Raw genomic sequence first — 19,195 nt, 5'->3', positions numbered from 1 at the left:
TTAACTTAGGTTTGAATAGAGACTGGGAATGGATAAGTCATTACACAAAGTAAAACTATTTCCCCATGTTATTTCTCTCCCCCACCCCACCCCCCACTGTTCCTCAGAGTTCTTGTTAACTGCTGGAAATAGCCTACCTTGCTTGTCACCATGAAAGGTTTTCTCCCCCCCGCCCCCCCCGCTGCTGGTGATGGCTCATCTTAAGTGATCACTCTCCTTACAGTGTGTATGATAAAACCCATTGTTTCATGTTCTCTGTGTGTGTGTATAAATCTCCCCTCTGTATTTTCCACCAAATGCATCCGATGAAGTAAGCTGTAGCTCACGAAAGCTTATGCTCAGATAAATTTGTTAGTCTCTAAGGTGCCACAAGTACTCCTTTTCTTTTTGGCTAGATGTATTATAGGTTTGTTTTTTCACCTTACTCTGAAGCATCAGGTATTGGTTGTTGTCCAATAGCTGGAATAGACCTTACTCAGATGATTAGTCATATTGAAATCCCATAGCTGGATTGGGTCTTACATATGGTACATCCTAAGTTACTGACACATCCAGAGTTTTAAAGTAATTCTGAAAGAATATTATTTATGTAAATTTTACTAACTTAATAAATTTAAAGTCTGATAATCATATTCACACAGTTTAGAAGTATAACTGTGAAGAATCCTCAGACTGCAGTAACATACTGTTTTTGATATTTCATACTAGTGCACTTTTCTTTGTGGAAAATTTATAATACAACCCTAGGATATGAAATGGCAATTTCCTGCATATGCATTCAGTTGTTTCTTCCATTGATGACAACAGTGATCAGTGTTAAAAAGGAACAAACCACTGGAAAGAAACAAATGCCCCTAATATGGAAAAACCACCAGAGGGGGTAAACCTTTAGATCTAGAAAATATGTGACAAGGTAAAATTTCAAAATTTCTTAAGTGATTTAGGAGCTTAAGTTCTATTTCCAAACTCCTATGTGCCTAAGTCCCTTTTGAAAATGGGACTTAGGCACTTTTGAAATTTTTAACTCAGATCAATTTAAAATGGGCCAGAAATAGTAATGTTCTTTCATTCAGTGCCTTGTAAGTCAAAACAGAAAATACTTGCATCCTTCTTTGTACCCTAGTCCTATCTTTATTTTCAAATATCTCAGAGGAAGAGGAAGGGGAATCTTGATTTTTCCTGGAGTAAAAATATTAGTTATTGTTTATCTAAAATATGAGTATATAGCTGTTATAGATATATTTTGCTGTAGATCAAAAGGTTATTTTCATAGCTACCCGAAAGCCTGAGCTCCCCTGCCTTGCACCTTGTACAGTCATTTACTTTTGTGCAAAGTTGGTGTAAAATGCTACCCTTTGATTTGGTAGCATTTTACACCCACAACATACAAGGTAAATCACTACATAAGGTAAAGGCAGTGGAGAATCAGACCCTAATTGATCAATGTTCTATGTACATTCAATATGTATAGGAGTATCAGCTTGGTGACCTAATGCTTTTAGGAAAATAGTAAAAATAAAGAAACAGCTGGGAGCATAGGGGGGCGTGTATGTACCAGAAGGTCATAGGGCTTTATAACCATCATGGCATTTTAAAAACAAACCATGCTGGGGTCATTTTGTCTGCAAAGTTCTTTCCAGGCTAAATAATATCTTTCTTCACATCAGCCATTCAAGAATCTTGCTTTGCATCAGCATGTCTGCATATCATACCACAGCGCTCATATCTGGAAAATAGGAGAGCAGTTAGAGAGCTCTGCACTAGATGTGAAGAGGCTGGAGGAACAGAAGAGGGAATTGCACAGAAACCCGGATGCTGCCTTCTGAAGCTATGAATAAAGAAGTGTTAAGGCTAAAAAAATGTATCTAAAAGGCTCCATGGATGTAGAAATGGAGCATATCAGACTTTAATTATTCAAACTCTTAAATCATTTTTATGTCATATGCTATTGGACCATCCATGGAAAATCCCAGATAGAAAGACACTCTTTCTATGCTTTTGCCACTTCTGAGATGGCCTAAGAAAGCGGGTCGCACTGGTATACTGATTTTTTCATCAATTCCATAGTCCACATAGACAAGATCATTTTTGACCTTGCCATGTAGACGAAGCAATAGATCTTGGACAACCTTTTCTTCCCATATGCATCCTTTTTGCCACAGGGAATGCAGGTCATGTACTTGGAGCTCACTGAAAAACTGATCTATTTTTCCTTTGTGAACAAGCCTATTCAGACCTCTACTATTCCCAAGATAGAAATGAGCAATAGGCTGCTTGGAACGACACATTTGTTTGTATTGTCCTCTAAAAGACTTCTTCAGTGATGTGACATACTTTTCCATTTGTCTGGAATCCTGATCTAATTGTTTTTGATTCTCTGGCCAGAATAATAAAGAGGCTAAGAAGTAAGGTTCTGAAAATCGATGCTCTAGACCTACTTGCTGTAGGATTTTTCTAAGCTGTGCATTCAATTCATGAAGAGCACATATCTTCCTGGATTTAGGTTTAATACAACTGAGAACAATGTTTGCCAAAATGAAATTCTGTTTCTCCCTCCATAGGGGGGTGTGTGTGCATTTTTCAATCAAAAATGTATATTTATTCACTATGTCTTCCATTTTGCTTTCAGCCTTTTCGTGACTATTGAGATACTCCAAAAGCCCAGAGAACCTGTCTGCTTTGGAAGCCTCCAAACTTCTCCTGCACTGATCCTCCTGCCGAGGCAAACTGAGTTTTGAGCTCATTGGATTGTCCCCCGATATCTCAGGATCCAAGTGGCAAAATATTTCTGCATATTTGTTGAAACATTCTCGAACCTTCTTACGTATTTTGAACTCCACACTTTCTTTTTCAATATTTTTTGTTTTCAGAAGGACAAAGTAGTTCTCAAAAAAGTCAAATGCCTCTTTCAAACTTGAGCGCAAATTAGATAAATAACAATAGTAATGGTCAAATGCCAACTTATATTCTTCACTTTCAGTGACACTAGTTGCTGGTGGGATGGGATGCTTTCCTGACAAATATTGTAGCATATCTTCTTGGGACAATGGATTTTTTTTGTTGAAAAGAGGAGTACACCCAAGAATATCTATAGTGTACAGACCAGTTTCTATCTCCCCCAAATAACCAGCTGTATTATAAGTATCATACCTCCTTTTACACTTTTGGAGCTGCAAAGCTTCTCTTACATTGTCTGTACTTTCATTTTGTTGTTGGGATTCTTTAAAAGCCTGTGAAGCACACTTAGCAAGCTCTAGCAAATGTTTCAGGTCTTCAGCAGTTATGACCTTCCTTTTTGCATTTTCATCCACCCAATTTTTTACCTGACTTTTAAAGACTTGGCCTAAAGTGTCTGATATATATGAATTGTTAGGGGCTCTCTTTTTGGCTTTTTTGGCCCACTCCAGTGCAGAGACAAAATTCTTGTCTATAATGTAGTAGTGTCTTGCTAAGGCTTGGCAAATGAATGGGTTTTGGCTAAATCGAAGGGCTCCTTCACGTAGCACGCTTTCAACTTCAGCACTACCTTCTTCCTTCTGAATTTTTTCAATTAATGGGGAAAACAATGTGTCTGTGTCATCTCCATGTTCTTTACGTTGTCTGGTAAGTAGCATACTTTGCACATCATCTAGAAGTTTTCTTCTTCCTAAGCCAGAATCATAAAATAAATTCTGTTTTAACAATTGCAGTGTTATTGCACTTTTAGTTAACCTATAGGTTAGGTTAAATTCTTCTAGACAGCAATTAGCGATGAGTGGATGAATGATACGCACTCCTTTGTATGTTCCATATTCTTGTACCTGACTTTGTATTAGAATATTAGAACAAATTCCCATCTTGTCTTCTAAACTTTCTTTACCCCAATGTTTGCCAATTATTCCTAAGAAATCTTCACATTGAGATACTGAGATAGTGGACTCTGTAATGTAAGAGTTTAATATTGCTAGGAAGGAAATAAGTTGTCCTTGTTTGCTGTTAATGTCCAAACCTTTCAGTGTGTTCTTGACCACATTTTTTATATATTCTGGATTAAATTGTTCTTTCATAATCATAAATGAATAGAAATCTTCAGGGTGCTGATGCTGCTGTTTAATTTCTTCCAGTTTCTTCTCAAAAGCCCGTTGCTCTTTGAAAGAAAGTTTGTGTTTTAGATTAATGCTGTCTGATTGACTGCTCTTTGAGCTTTCCACAGGATTCTGAGATCTCATACAATTTATGATGATCACTAGAGGGTTTTCATAGCTAATGCATTTTCTTGCTATAGCTGACTGAATTTCATGCTGCAGAAGGTAGACATTTTCTTGCTCTTCAAAATCATCTACAAGAAGTAATACTGGCAAGTAATCTTCTTGGTTGGTTGCGCCGTAGGTGATTAAAGTTGTCATCTGTGTTCCAATTTCTGCAAAATCAACAGTTTTATTTTTCAGAACAGCACATCTGAATTTCTTCTTTAACTCCCAGAGAACATGCATAGCTAAGGTTGTTCCACCACAGCCTGGAGAGTGATAAAGATTGATAACTTTTGATGGTTTTTGTGTAGAGGAATAGGATGAAGATTGAATCAACTCTTCAAGTTTTTCATAACTATCCCTTTTGATAAAGGGGGAAGAATAGTTTTCAGAAGAGAAATAAAAATTCCACCATGAGACTTTGCCACCCCGGTAAAAATGCTCTTCTTGAGATTTTCTGAATTCAGAAAACTGAACTTTATCGTTCTCTATATCGGTGTCTTTGCATTCATTTTCACAAAGTATTTCCAGTGCTGTCATGAAGTCTTCTTCCTTCTTTAGAAGAACAGTAGAAGAACCATTACATGGTAAAAGCCTCTGAGAAGACTGTGTCACAGATTTCAATTTAAGGATAGTGCCGTTCACTGTTGGAAGGTTTAAATTAGCAACACATCTCTTAGTAAGTTCTTCTGGACTAATGAATCTAGCTTGCAGAAGATCTTTCCATAGTTGGACTGTTTGTGCACCAATACAAATGCAGAGCATGTCTTCAAGCCCTTCCAGATCTTGGTAAAATGTGCAGAATGTTTCAATAAGGGGATCCCCTGGATCTTCCACTTCGGAGAGCAAAAGAAACACTACTAGAAACTTTCCTCTTTGCAGTACATCTGGGTGTGAAAGAAATGAAATCAATTTCCTGACTTCAGCAGCCCTCTTTTGTTGCCACAAACGGGGATCTAAAGGTTGATATTTTTCATCATTAAGGTCTGATCTGCCATTGCAGAAAATCCAGCTGGGCTGGTGATAGAGATTCAGATCTTCAATTATTTCAGAAAATGATTTGCCTTTCATTTGATACTGATCTGGAAAATGAAGGTTTGCACCTCGTTTTTCTCTGTATTTTTTGGCCACCCCAATCTCTTCTGATTGAGAATCAAACTCCAGCACAGCAAACCATTTTACTTCCTGCAAAAAGTCTAAGTACTGTGTTTGAGATGGATGGCACTTGTTTGTTACTAATATATACCAGTCATAATAGGAATTATCCAGCAAGTCCTTGCTACCTGTGAGTAGGCTAATCAGCTTTCGACCCTCATTCTCTTTCTTCTTTCGTTTTTCTCTGTGCTCTTCCTCTGCTGCTTTTCGACAATCTGCTGCAAATATAATCTTGGACTTAAATGACTGGAGTTCTTTTGGATTATTAAGAATGTTTTTAGAGCTGGGTCCATCCCGTATAAATAAAGATGGTTCCCAAGTTTTAGTCTTAAAATTGTAATTATTTATTTTGAAAAATTTTGTTTCACATATAGTGTGGTTTGGAACTACATCTACTTCAATGACAAACGTATTTGATGGAGTGTTATTTTGCAATAATACTTCCACAAATCTAGGTTCCTTAATGCAGGCTTTTGCAACACAGGCAAAACTTGGGTCAAAGTACTTTTCAATTTTTTCATTAAAATAGTCAGTAAATTCATCTTTACTGCTTAGTTTCACGCCTATAATTTCCCCGTGTGGCTTGTTGCTTACTCCAAAATGAATAGTACCATTGGTGCGGGAATTCATACATGCAGCAGCAAATCTAAAGGTTTCATTGCTAAATTTCAGCTTAATATCTTCTTCTGTTGCATTCTCTGTGTTTGTGAACAGTTTGAACTCATGTGCTGGCTCAATGAGATTCAGTGGCCCTGTTTCAGGGACATTAAGAATATAGTGCTGAATATAACGACGACTATTATGAAACTCATTAAAAGGATATGGCAAACAGTTTTGTCTGGTTGGATGTTGATTATTTTCCAGTAATTTCTTTGATTTATCTTTTGCTTCACCTAACTTGTTTTCTGTTCTATCTGTGAGCATAGACTCCATAGACTCTGTGCATTCAGATAATCTAAGTTCTTGTGACTCACTGGCATCTGCTGACTTTGATTTTCCTTTATTCTTTTGGTCTTGCTTTGCACTTCCTCCATCTTCCTTCTCCATTAAATATTTTTCATCAAAGGTCTTTTCTCTACCTTCTTGTTTAACTGTCTGAGCTGTGCTTTCAACTAGAAAGTTACATTTCAACGCATTCATAATTTGAAGAGCTGGGCCATACGTTATGCCTATAGCTGTAAGATGTTCTTTAGTAAACAGTTTCAAGGCTGAACCTGTCACATCTTGGCTAAACAAGATTTCACCATATTTCTGGTCAATCTTAAGTTCTTCAGTTACCCATTGTTTTACTTGTTCTTTTGTCCAGTCATCAATATTTGGAGGCAGATTTGGTTGTTCACTCTTCTCAAGGTTTTTAACTTTAGCCCTTGAAAGAAAAAGACAAGATAACCAAAACTGTTATCTATTACAGTATATTAGTTTTTAAAAGCTCTTTAAAATCATCTACCATCAAATTCCTTCATTAATGGTGTCTGAAATATAATATAAAGAAACACTTAGTCTACATGGAGAAGATAATAACAATGCCTCGCTCTTGTATAGAGTTTAAGGCTCTACATATGTCAAACAAATTAGCTTTAATATTATTGCAAAAAGAATAAAGATATTTCACTTTGCAGTCCCTGATTTAAATTAAATTAAGGTCAATAATGAACAAAATTTGTGAGTCTCTGATAGCTATTTGGTGGCCTATATCAAATGAGTTGGAAGCTTTGATCCCTTTGTTGGTCAACAGATGTTCAAACCACAAACTCCATTATCACAATTGGATCGAATTGATACTATGTTTGTAGTCTCAGCAGGGAAACCACTGGTGAGGTGGTTTGGGGATTGCTGTACTTCGCTCCCAGTGCTTAGTTCAGTGGTGTCCAACCTTTTCCGCCTGAAGGCCGAATTCATTATTTAAAAAATAAGAGCCCACAATCAATAGTTTGAGGCAAATATTCTGCTCTGTTCCATGCCTTTTGCTCCATGCAGACAGTGAACAAAACACTCATAAGACCCCTGCTGGGGAATCCTCCAATAGGTATAGAGTCAACCTAGCTATCTCCTATTATAGTCTCACCAAGCTGCAGGTGCAGGATGTGTTTCAGAGTGGGAAGGACTTGTCAGATGGTGAGGTGAAATGGCTGAGATGTGCTGTGCTCTATAATCCATAATTGAGGATTAGAGGCACCTGGTGCAGGTCAGAGCGTCCCTACGTCAGAGAATCAAGTAGTTATAACTGATAGTTAGGTCTCAGATTCTCTTCCTTTTCCTGGGTTGCCCTGGTTGGCTGTGTGGGGAGAAGAGCCATCCTTTGCTAGACACTCTTCTAGGCACAGTAAGAGCCAGTTTAACTCCTGTCCTGCTTTTCCTCGGGCTTCCACAACCCAGCAGCAAAATAGGCAATGGAGTGTTCAAAGCTACACTCTCCTCCTACACAAGAGAAATTGGAAAATTCTCACTGATGAGAAGTTTCAGAGGAGCAGCCGTGTTAGTCTGTATTTGCAAAAAGAAAAGGAGGACTTGTGGCACCTTAGAGACTAACAAATTTATTTGAGCATAAGCTTTCGTGAGCTACAGCTCACTTCATCGGACGCAATCATGAGCTGTAGCTCATGAAAGCTTATGCTCAAATAAATGTGTTAGTCTCTAAGATGCCACAAGTCCTCCTTTTCTTTTCACTGATGAGAAGAAATGTGTTATAACTGGCATTACTGAAGTCTGGTGGGATGATCTGCATGACTGGAATGCTAAAATCACTGGTTACAACCTGTTTAGGAAGGACAGAGTGACTCAAAGAGGCTGGGGGTGGCACTCTACATTATCGACATCATTATCTGCTTTAGAGTCATTGATAAATCAGAACATCAGGATCCCAAATGCATATGAATCAATGTACTAACTAACAAAGCCCAAGAAGGGTGCTTCCTAGTCTTTGTTACTGACCACTGCATCACCAGAGAACAGGGTGGGTACCGGTAGTTCCTTAAATTGCTGTCTGTAATTTGTGGAAAGAAAAAAATTGTGTTATCACAGGGGACTTCAATTTGGGATACATGGTGGAGGTCTCATTAGAGCAGTGGCAAAACAACATTAGAATTTCTAAAAATTACAGATGATGATTTTCTTTTGCAAAATGTGCACCACCCCACACGAGGTAATTATTTTGGACTTCATTATGACAGATATAGCTGTAATAGGGAGCTGCAATAGGGAGGGGACAGCTCCCAGCAAAACGTCTCCTGGGATTGTGGAGGAAGTGGTGGGCTGCATTTGGAAAGGTAGCACCTCCTACCTCCTCAGTGTAGTCACAGGGCTGATTCAAACACTTCAGTTTAGAAACCACAGACTGCAGTTTGAGGGATGGGCATAATTCAACTCACAATCAAATACAAATTTTCTTCTTAACACAGTCACCCCTGGGGGGACAAATTTTAGAGTCTTGAGGGGCACAGGTTGGACACCACTGCTTTAGGTTTTTTTCAGATAAGCTAAAGTTTTAGTTTTCATTGATGTCTATCAAGCACCTTTCACAAGCAAAACACTAACTTAAATAAAATAAAAATGAATAATAAAGCAATGAGACTGGGAATGCCTAAAGAAAATTGGTCTGATCTCATTTACACTGGTTTTACTGTGTTGTACTCATTTCACTTCTGTAGAGTTGATCCTGATTTACACTTTCTGAGAGAGCTTTCCACTGCAAAGCTGCCGATGTTTAAACATTGAAGACAGTAAGTGATGGGGTATAAACCCCACACCATCTGTGAAAGGGAGCCTGAGGGTGCTAGTAACCTCACTAATTGCACACGGGAAGGGTGTACTCAGGTAAAGGGGATGGATATAAAAGAGGAAAGAGAGAAGGACAATTGGGGAGAGGAGGCCCAGAGGAGAAGCTGTAGTAAGTTCCCTACTTTGGGAAGGGGCCTGATAGAAGGCCAAAGAGGCTGGAAGGGCAGGAAGCAGACAGTCTATTCCCGAGGTGAGCCTGAGGGAAGACCAGGAGCTGCTTATATCATGATCCGTGGAACTGGAGTCAGGAGCTGCTTATATCATGATCAGTGGAACTGGAGTCAGAAGGCCCATGTGGAAGCTGTGTGCTTACCACAAAGGAAAATTCCAGTGGCACTATGAATTCCAGTATGCAAGGAACTCGAAAGTCTGCAGAGTAGGGATATCGTAGCACATGTAGAGACCAGTACAGCTTGGGTAAACAGCATGGTTGTGGTAAAGAAGCCATCAGGCAAATTAGGCATCTGCATAGAACCCCAGCCTCTGAATCAGGCATTGAAAAGATGCCACTATCCACTGCCCACAATTGATGACATCTTGCCAGAACTCTCCAAAGCCAGAATCTTTAAGGTCTGTAGTGTGAGGAATGGGTTTTGGCACATAAACCTGGATAAAGAGTCCAGCATGCTGATAACCTTTGCAACACCATTTGGCTGCTACAGGGGGCTATGCATACCAATTGGCCTAAGCAAAACAGCAGAGGTGTTCCAGAGAAGACTCACCCAAGTGCTCGAAGAATTGCCTGGGGTGAAAATAATTGCAGATGATATCCTCATTGTAGGTGGAAAGAGCAATGATACAGAAGATGAACAAGATCATAACAGAAAACTACAAACATTTTTAAAGCAAGGCAGGTACAAGAACGTAAAACTCAGCCCAGAAAAACTGCAACTCAAACAATATTTGGTGACATACATTGGACATCTGCTCACATCAGAGAAACTGAAAGCAGATCCCAGCAAGATCAAGGCAGTCAGAGACATGCCAGCTTCAGTGGATGTGAAAGGGGTACAACACTTCATAGGAATGATAAATTATCTGTCCACATTCTCTTCACACCTGGCTGCAGTAACAGAACCCATATGTCAACTGGAGACCATCACTCATGTGAGGATCCAGCCATTAGAGAGACACCAGAAAGAGGGGACTAAACGAGTCATGAGGAGTGCAATGGCAAGATGACTATGCAAGAGGGACATGCAAGAGGGACAAGAGATCCAAAGGAATGGGAGACACTTATGAGCCAGCAGACACCACACCTAGAGAAGGCATACAGAGCTACAGAGATCATCACAGGACACAGAGACAGAGAATCATTTGGAGGTCAATCCCACAAGGAGAGAGAAGACTCCACAGAGCAAGAGTTTGCTAGACTTGGAAACAGGTGATAGGGAGACAAAGAGAGGTCACTCCCAGTGTGGTCACCCGTTGAGCAGACCCAACTATCTCAAAGACTATGCAATCAGCTGAATCTGTGGTAAAGGCAAGACTCCAACTCGGCTATGTTCTAGCAACCTCTGGCTGAAGGGATACAGGGTGAGGATCTGGGTGTCAATAATTTGTTTTTAATGTTTCTATTAAAATGTCTGTAAAGTATGGAAGATGTTGCATGATTGGTGGAATTGGAGTCAGAGGGCCCAGGCTTCCTGAAGGGACTGTTTTTGAGGGAAACAGGCAATATGAGGAACTGGTCTGGAAGCAACACAACCAGATGGACAGAGGAGTGCACAGGATTTCATACTTAACCTGCATTCAGCATCACTCTTTGCTAATGAAACACTGCTGAGGGATGGTGGCCTGCCTGATCCCTTGGGAAGGTGGAGAACTATGCCAGCCCTAGACTGTGCAGTGGAGTGAAATGAATCACAGGAGCCTGTAGACCAATGTGAGGACATTTCATTATAGCTGACCCTTGCCTGTGCGGGAGAGGGTGGCCAGCTGAGATCGACTGGGGCTGCAGATTTAATTGTCTATATATTTTTGTTGGATTTGTGGCCCTGGAAGGATTAAACTCTTGACTGTGTCTTGGACAGAGGGTCAGGCCACTAACAGCTGGAATAGGCTGAAAAACAGAAGGGAAACTAAGGCACAGTGGTGGCTATTCCACATTCAGCCATCAGTGGGTGGGTTGGGATGGAAAAACTGTGACATCTTATGGCATGCAACCGTAATTCTTAGCCAACAAAGACTACAGATTTTGATGTTGATTTTTTTTGCTTTATTCTTTAACTGATGCTACCAAATGCTATTATATCAAACTAGTATCCAAGTTTCACTATCAAATTTTTTAAGTTTCTGTGCATTCTGCTTTGTCTGGAGATGAAACTGCTTTGTCTATGGTATATTGCCTTCTGTAAGACAGAGAGAGATGAGCTTATGGATCACACTCATGACCATTTTGTCTAGTTATGTCAATTATATCCCAGATGGTTTGTATATTCGACTGGCTACTGTAGAGTAAACAGGAGAAAAGAGAATTTGTCTTACATTTTTCTTCAACATTTTGTCCATTATTTTTATAAATGGGGCCTGAATTGTAAAGTTTGGATCTGAATCTACTGGAGCTGAGATTTGGGTTGGGATCAGCTCCAGTTAATTCCAATATGAAAAGGCATGACAGAGGAAGGTGGCAGCACTAGAGCAGAGATTAGTGCTGGAAAGATAGCCAGAAGAAATTGAAAAAGGCATAGATCACTAGTGGGACAAGGAGACCAATAATCAGCTAATTCAAACACATTTTAAACTTTCTACAGCTTTCCAGTGTGCCTTGCTCTGGCCAAGTAGCTGTGACCAAACTGAATTTCCACATTACCCTCTCTCTTTCACTGAGCTCAGGGGAACCTTGGGCTATTTGTACTAAATTATGACTCCCTAATTGAATCACTTGCAGCTACCGCTGCTCATCGGGGCACCAATCAGCCTAATGTACCTTTTTGTCCCCATAATGGAATTCTTCTGATTGAAGAGTTTTCTTCTTAGTCCTTTTCAGTGAAGAGAATTCCTGCTTGCTGAAAAAAGGAACAATAGATTATCTAAGATTCCCTAGCAGCATAATTTCTCAGGCTGCCTATCTCCACCGCTGTATAGTTACAAGTACAGGCAGGATTTTGGGACTTACTGCTTCAAGGGCTGGAGAAGTGCATGGCATGCCATAGAATGAAGCCACTCTTCTGGCTCCAGTCCAGGTTTTATGGGTTTGGGGACAGGTGGCAAGTATGCCATGGAGCCTTGCTTCCATATCTCTTATCCTTTCCACAGATCCATCTGACCTGGCTCCATTCTTTTCACATTATGTGAGGTGAAGAGACAAAATCAACCCCTATGTTAGTAAAGTACCTTGTAAACCTATGATGCTATATAATTGATTATTAACAATACTAAAAGTATAGCACTTATTTTTTAAATAGCATTCTCTAAAAACAAGTTTGCTTATTTTCTTTTCACTCCTCAGGATTCAAGTTGCTTTATTATGGAGTTTGTTTTATTATCACAGACATAAAACTGAAATTCTTGTAAAGGACATTAAAATGGAAAAGCACATAGTGGCAGGGAGACTATTTTCAGCCTAGCAAGTTAGAATCAGAGAAATGTAGGGGTGGAAGGGACCTCGAGAGGTCATCTAGTCTAGCCACCCGAACCGAAGCAGGAGCAAATATACCTGACAGGTGTTTGTCTAACATGTTCTTAAAAACTTCCAGTGATGGGGATTCCACATCCTCCCTTGGAAGTCTATTCCAGTGCTTAAGTATCCCTGTAGATAGATAGCTTTTCCTAACATCTAACCTAAATCTCCCTTTCTATAGATTAAGCCAATTACTTCTTGTCCTATCTTTGGTGGACAATGAGAACAATTGATCACTATTCTCGTTATAAAGCCCTTGCCATATTTGAAGACTGTTATCAGGTCTCCCCTCAATCTTCTTTACTCAACATTCCCAGTTTTTTTAAATCTTTCCTCATAGGTCAAAAAGAAAAGGAGTACTTGTGGCACCTTAGAGACTAATAAATTTATTAGAGCTCTAATAAATTTGTTAGTCTCTAAGGTGCCACAAGTACGCCTTTTCTTTTTGCGAATACAGACTAACACGGCTGCTACTCTGAAACCTCTCATAGGTCAGGTTTTCAAAACCTTTTATCATTTTTCTTGCTCTCTTCTGGACTCTCTTCAATTTGTCTACTTCTTTCTTAAAATGCTACCTAGAACTGGTCACAATACTCCAGCTGAGGCCTCACCAGTGCCAAGTAGAGTGGGCCAATTACCTCCTGTGTCTTACATATGACACTCCTGTTAATACACCATAGAATATTAGCCTTTTCTGTAACTGCATCACATTGTTGACTCGTATTCAATTTGTGATCCACTATAACCCCCAGATCCTTTTCAGCGGTACTATCGCTAGCCAGTTATTCACAGTTTTGTTCGTTGTGCATTTGATTTTTCCTTCCTACGTGAAGCACTTTGCACTTGTCTTTATTCAGTTTCATCTTGTTGATTTCAGACCATTTCTGCAATTTGTCAAGGTCCTTTTGAATTCCAGTCCTGTCCTCCAAACTGCTTGCCACCCCTCCCAGCTTGTCACCTGCAGATTTTATAAGCATACTCCCAACTCCATTATCCAGGTCATTAATGAACATACTGAATAGTACCAGACATAGGAGAGTCCCCAGCTGGACCCAAATAGATATGTCCCTCAGTTTTACAGTAAACCACTCTTTGAATACTGTCTTTCAACCAGTTTTATGCCTACCTTATAGTAATTACATTTAAACCACATTTCCCTAGTTTGCTTATGAAAATGTCACATGGCACTGTGTCAAAAGCCTTACTAAAATCAAGATATCTCACAATTACAGCTTCCCCCCCATCCAATAGGCTAGTAACTCTGTCAAAGAAGGATATTAGTTGGTTTGGCATGATTTGTTCTTGACAAATCCCTTTTGGCTGTTACTTATAACTCTGTTATCTTCTAAGTACTTACAAGTTGTTTGTTTAATAATTTGTTCCAGTATCTTTCCAGCTATCAAAGTTAGTCTGAATGGGCTACTGTTCCTCAGGTCCTCTTTGTTCTCCTTTTCAAAGATAGGTTCTGTGTTTGTCCTTCTCCAGTCCTCTGGGACCTCACTTGTCCTTCATGAGTTATTGCTAATGGTTCCAAGACTGCTTCAGCTAGTTTCTTTAAGTTCTGTGGGATGAATTTCATCAGGCCCTGCTATCTTGAATGCATATAGCTTATCTAAATATTTGTAAACCTGTTCTTTTCCTATTTTGGCTTGCATCCCTTTTACCCTGCTATTAATATCAATTGTATTTAGTATCTGGTCACAGTTAACCTTTTGCGTGAAGACTGAAGCAAAATAGGCATTAAACTCCTCAGCCTTGATGTCATCAGTTATGAGCTTTTCTTTCCCCCTAAGCAATGCACCTACATTGTTCTTTGTCTTTCTCTTGGTCCTAATGATTTATAGAACTTCTTCTTATTGTCTTTTATGCCCCTTACTAGGTGTAACTCATTCTATAGATTCATAGATTCATAGATAGAAGGGACCATTCTGATCATCTAGTCTGACCTCCTGCACAGCGCAGGCCACAGAATCTCACCCACCCACTCCTATGAAAAACCTCACCCATGTCTGAGCTATTGAAGTCCTTAAATCATGGTTCAAAGACTTCAACGAGCAGAGAAGCCTCCCTCAAGTCAACCATGCCCCATGCTACAGAGGAAGGCGAAAAACCTCCAGGGCCTCTCCAATCTGCCCTGGAGGAAAATTCCTTCCTGACCCCAAATATGGCAATCAGCTAAACCCTGAGCATATGGGCAAGATTCACCAGCCAGATACCCAGGAAAGAATTTTCTATAGTAACTCAGATTCTATGTCTTAGCCTTTCTGATTTTGTCCCTACATGCTTGTGCTATTTTTTTGTACTCCTCTGGAGTAATTTGTCCATGTTTCCACTTTTTGCAGGCTTCTTTTTTGACTTTCAGGTAATTAAAGAGCTCCTCTTGGATCCATAGTGGCCTCTTACTATTTTTCCTGTCTTTCCTTTTCATTGGTTACTTTGCTGTTGTGCCTTTAATATTGTCTCCTTGAAAACTCCTGAACTCCTTTTCTCCTTAGATTTTCTTCCCCGGGACCTTACCTACCTGTACTGTTAAAAGTCTGCTGTGTCCTTATGCTGCTGTTCTATCTCCTTCCTTTCCTAAGAATCATGAATCTATCATTTCATGATTAGTTTAGCTCAAATTGCCTTCAAACATCAGATTTGTAACCAATTCCTCCCTGTTAGAATCAAGTCTGAAATGGCTGTCACGCTAATTATTTCCTTCACCTTCTGAAATAAAATGTTGCTCCCAATACATTTCAAGAAAGTAATTTGAATGTTATCACTTCACTAACCAGAATTCACCTTTGCAATACAAGTGCAGCTTATGCACACTTAAATATAATTATTTAAAAACAAATACTGTATGTTTCATTATTTGGAAAATATGTAGTGAAAGAAATGTCTGAAGCTGGATGGTTTAAGTTTCATTTTGTAGGCTTGCTGTAATGCTGCTCAGTTTCATTTTACTAACCAGCATTACAGGAAATGAAACTAAAAAATAATGCTGGAGTGTGAGTAATTTCTTGTTGTAAGTAAAAATCTTCTGTTTTTGCAATAGCAAGTTTACCACCTCATTACAGTAGCATAGTATCTTTCAGTTAGTAGCTTCCACTGAATTATTTTGTTATAATCACTTCTGCAGCTACTACTAATAGCTCTTTCAGCAGGAAAAAAGGTTTCTGAGAATATCACTTTTTATCCCATTATAGCTTCTGTCTAATATTTTGACAAAATAGTTTCACCAAAAAGGAGCAAATTCAAAATAAGCCATTAGCTGGTTTAGCATTGCATAAAGTATACTTTAAGTTATATGCATCTTTTGCTTGTTAGAGCTAAAAACTGATAGTGCACTTACCAAGATTGTTATTCAACTTCCTTTGTATAGTAGCTGAAGAAACGTGTTTATTCAGGTAGGAAAACTTGTGAAATAGTTATATAGTTGTTTCTTCAAATCAGCTACAAGATTAAATTATTTCAAATACAATATCTTGTTGCAGTAAGGGTCTGGCACACAGGAAAGCTGGCAAGAAACTAAAACTTTATTTCCTGTTATCCACTTGCATGACCTGCTATCACCGAATCACATGACAGCAGCTAGCATTCACCCCCTATTGGCTACTGGTGCATCTTCCCTTAAAAAACAAAACAAAACAAACAAGTAAATAATTACTGTCTCTGAACCTCAATAACTTTCTGATCACAAAGCCAGATTTTGTCTCAAAATATTTCTTTCTGAGAGGGGATGAAACAGTCAGAAGGACCCGTCTGCAGAGTAGAGCCCTGGAGCTGCTGGAATGACACACCTCACAGTGCCCACTGTCATGGGGGCAATTGGAGCCACATGCTTGCACTCCCCATGTAGTGCCATAAAATGGCGGTCTGCTGAAGACAGATTCACAACAATTCGTGGAGAATATGGGCAATCACCCCTGGTATAAGACAAAGTGATGATGCTTAAAAACCCCAAACCTTTAAAAACACATGTGACATTCTTCTCTGGTGTAATCCGGACTGGCGATCTGCTAGTTCACTCCAATCCTTGACTCTGGGACCCAGCCTTACCCTGCTGTGAGAACCCCAAAGGGTCCTGACACTACCACCACTCTTTTATGTCCAATTAAACAAGTTATAATTTTTTTTTATTTTAAACCCCCTCCCGAGGTTTTTCTGCAAACCTTAAATTTTAAGGTAATTTGAACAACTGAGGCAAATCTTTTGTCACACAGCTGCAACCACTGATTAGAGACCTAGTGGACCAACAACAGGTCCAGCAGCAATGTCTGGTGCAACAAATCCTGTCCTTTCTCCAGTGTCCGGAAGCCAATGGGAAGTCCGACAGCTCGGATGTTGAACCCCACCCCACCTGCTGATCCCAATGAAGCTTATGAAAATGGCCCTGGTGATGACCTTCAGGCATTCCTTACTATCACGGAGGAGGTGCTGGTAGCAGTGGAGTGGCCTCTGACCGTGGGCCTTCATGTTAGCCCCCATCTTACTGGACCAGCGCAGTCCACCTACCTGGGGCTTGACCCAATGACTGCTCAGGATTACCCCAGAGTCAAGGCTGCCATCCTTGATTATTTGGGTATCATGGAGGAGATGCATCACCGTTGCTTTCATGCAGAGAAATATCTGTAGGGGGGCCTGGCCCTGGATGGTAGCCCAGAGATTGAGGGAGCACTCCAGCGGTGGCTAAAACCCAAGGCTTGGATGTGGGTCACTGAGCTTATCCTGATGAAACATTCACTCATATACTCCCTGCTGGGGGGAGAGGGAAAGGTCCTGATGCACTAGCCAGAGATGTGGCCCGAACAGGTCAGCTTATTGGAAAATTACATGGCTGCTGATAGCCTGCTGGGAATCCAGGAGGCAACTGGACAAGGGCAGCATAACCAATTACAGCTGCTGCAGACAGAGCTCTCCCCACAGAGCAACCCCAAGCTGTTCCCACAGGATAGGAGGGAGATATAGAACCCAGCAGCTTAGAGCTGCTCTGGTCCCTAATGGTGAGTAATGGGGACAGGACCATACATCCAAACATCTGTAGTGGCTAAAGTGGGACACAGCCAATACCAGTGGAGCCATCCCTACAGCAGCTGCTGGCCCAGCACTTTGCCTCCTGAATCTGTGCCATGCTCAACCCCTGCCTTCCAGCCTGGCCCGCCCAGGTGAAGTGTCACTCCCCATCTTAAGCTCCTCTGTAGCCACTGAGCAAGTCTGAGGGGACTGAGAAAACTCAAGGGGAGCTCGAGCTGCTGCCCTCCCTAGCTCTGCCCCACCAATGGTATGCACGGTGTATACGGCTGTGGGCATCACTGAATGCAGGAAATGCTCTACTTCAACCAGGATGGGGTTTTGGGGGGTCTGAAAATGGGGCTGACACTGAGGCTGGCCAGCAGCCTGGCCCTAGGGATGGAGCTGAGGGCACCCAATGGCCCGGCGCTGAGCTGATGCTGGGTACGGCTGGCATCCCGGTGCTGGGAGCAGTGCTGAGAGTGGCTGGGGAAGTTCAGCCAGGGCTCCTCTGGCCACGGGGGATGTGTGTGTCCTCAGGGCTCTGGCGGATGGGGGTGTGGGGTGACAGTAGGAGCTGGGCCACAAGTGGAAGGGGTGAGGCTGCATAGCTAGCAGGGCTCAAGTGCTGCCCACGCAGGACAACTCCTCTGCTCTTCCTTCCTTCCCCTCCCTGTTGCAGCACCCAGCCTGGCAAGGGGCAGAGGGAGGTGAAGGGTCCCTGGAGCTGCCTCCCCAGACTGGAAGGGGGAGAGGGGACCTCACTGCAGCTCCCCCAGGCCTGGGAAAGTGGGATGAAGATCCCTAGGAGGAGCAGAGATGAAGCTGGAGGGACTGAACTGGGGCTGGGAGGCTGAACTGAGGAGGGGTTGAAGTGACAGAGGGTAGAACTGAGGGGTTGGAGGCATGAACTGAAGGGATGCTGAACTGAATAGGGGCTGAACTGAGGGGAATTGGGGTTGGGTGATGGTAGAATTAATTGCTGGAGAGGTGACAGGAAGATATGGAGGTGACAGCCCCTTCAGTGGCACCCCAAATTACCTTATCCAATACACTTGGGAGAGTGGACAACACTAATTATCATACACACACACACACACACACACACACTGGGGATGAACAGAGGGAGCTCAAAATCAGAGGACAGACTCCCCTGCCACGACCCCAGCAATATAGTATTTTTTTAAAAACCTAATGATTTCTTTTGGCCAGTGTCATGATTTATGATCTCTTACAGTGGTCTGACTGATTATTTTCAATCTCTTGAGGTTGGCAATGCTGCAGAAGGTACCTTTTTTGTAAATAGCTGGTTTTGAAGCTCTTGGTGAATTTAACAGTCTTTAGTTCACACAGACAAGGAAGGTGAGGTACTATCTTTTATTGGACAACTTCTGCTGGTGAAAGAGACAAATGTTGG

At 41.1% G+C, this 19,195-nt stretch overlaps 1 protein-coding gene across 2 annotated transcripts; it reads right to left on the bottom strand.

The window, feature by feature from the left end:
- Positions 1 to 269: 269 nt before the first annotated feature.
- LOC119850923 (sterile alpha motif domain-containing protein 9-like) lies at positions 270 to 16,561 on the bottom strand. 2 transcript variants are annotated; one of them, XM_038389823.2, is made up of 3 exons: positions 16,121 to 16,561; positions 12,091 to 12,169; positions 270 to 6,750 (listed from the first exon to the last, which is right to left on the bottom strand). In XM_038389823.2, the coding sequence occupies exons 2-3, from the start codon at positions 12,102 to 12,104 to the stop codon at positions 1,923 to 1,925; spliced, it is 4,842 nt and encodes a 1,613-aa protein (XP_038245751.1). In that variant the 5' UTR covers positions 12,105 to 12,169; positions 16,121 to 16,561; the 3' UTR covers positions 270 to 1,922. The 2 variants fall into 2 exon arrangements, with proteins under 2 accessions (XP_038245751.1, XP_038245752.1); XM_038389824.2 differs by lacking the exon at positions 16,121 to 16,561 and adding an exon at positions 14,141 to 14,645.
- Between the last annotated feature and the right edge of the window lie 2,634 nt (positions 16,562 to 19,195).

The sequence above is a fragment of the Dermochelys coriacea genome, chromosome 2 (genome assembly GCF_009764565.3).
Source record: "Dermochelys coriacea isolate rDerCor1 chromosome 2, rDerCor1.pri.v4, whole genome shotgun sequence".
NCBI lineage: Eukaryota > Metazoa > Chordata > Testudines > Dermochelyidae > Dermochelys > Dermochelys coriacea.
The sequence above is the reverse complement of the archived record's forward strand: the minus strand, read 5'-3'. Positions and strand labels throughout refer to the sequence as shown.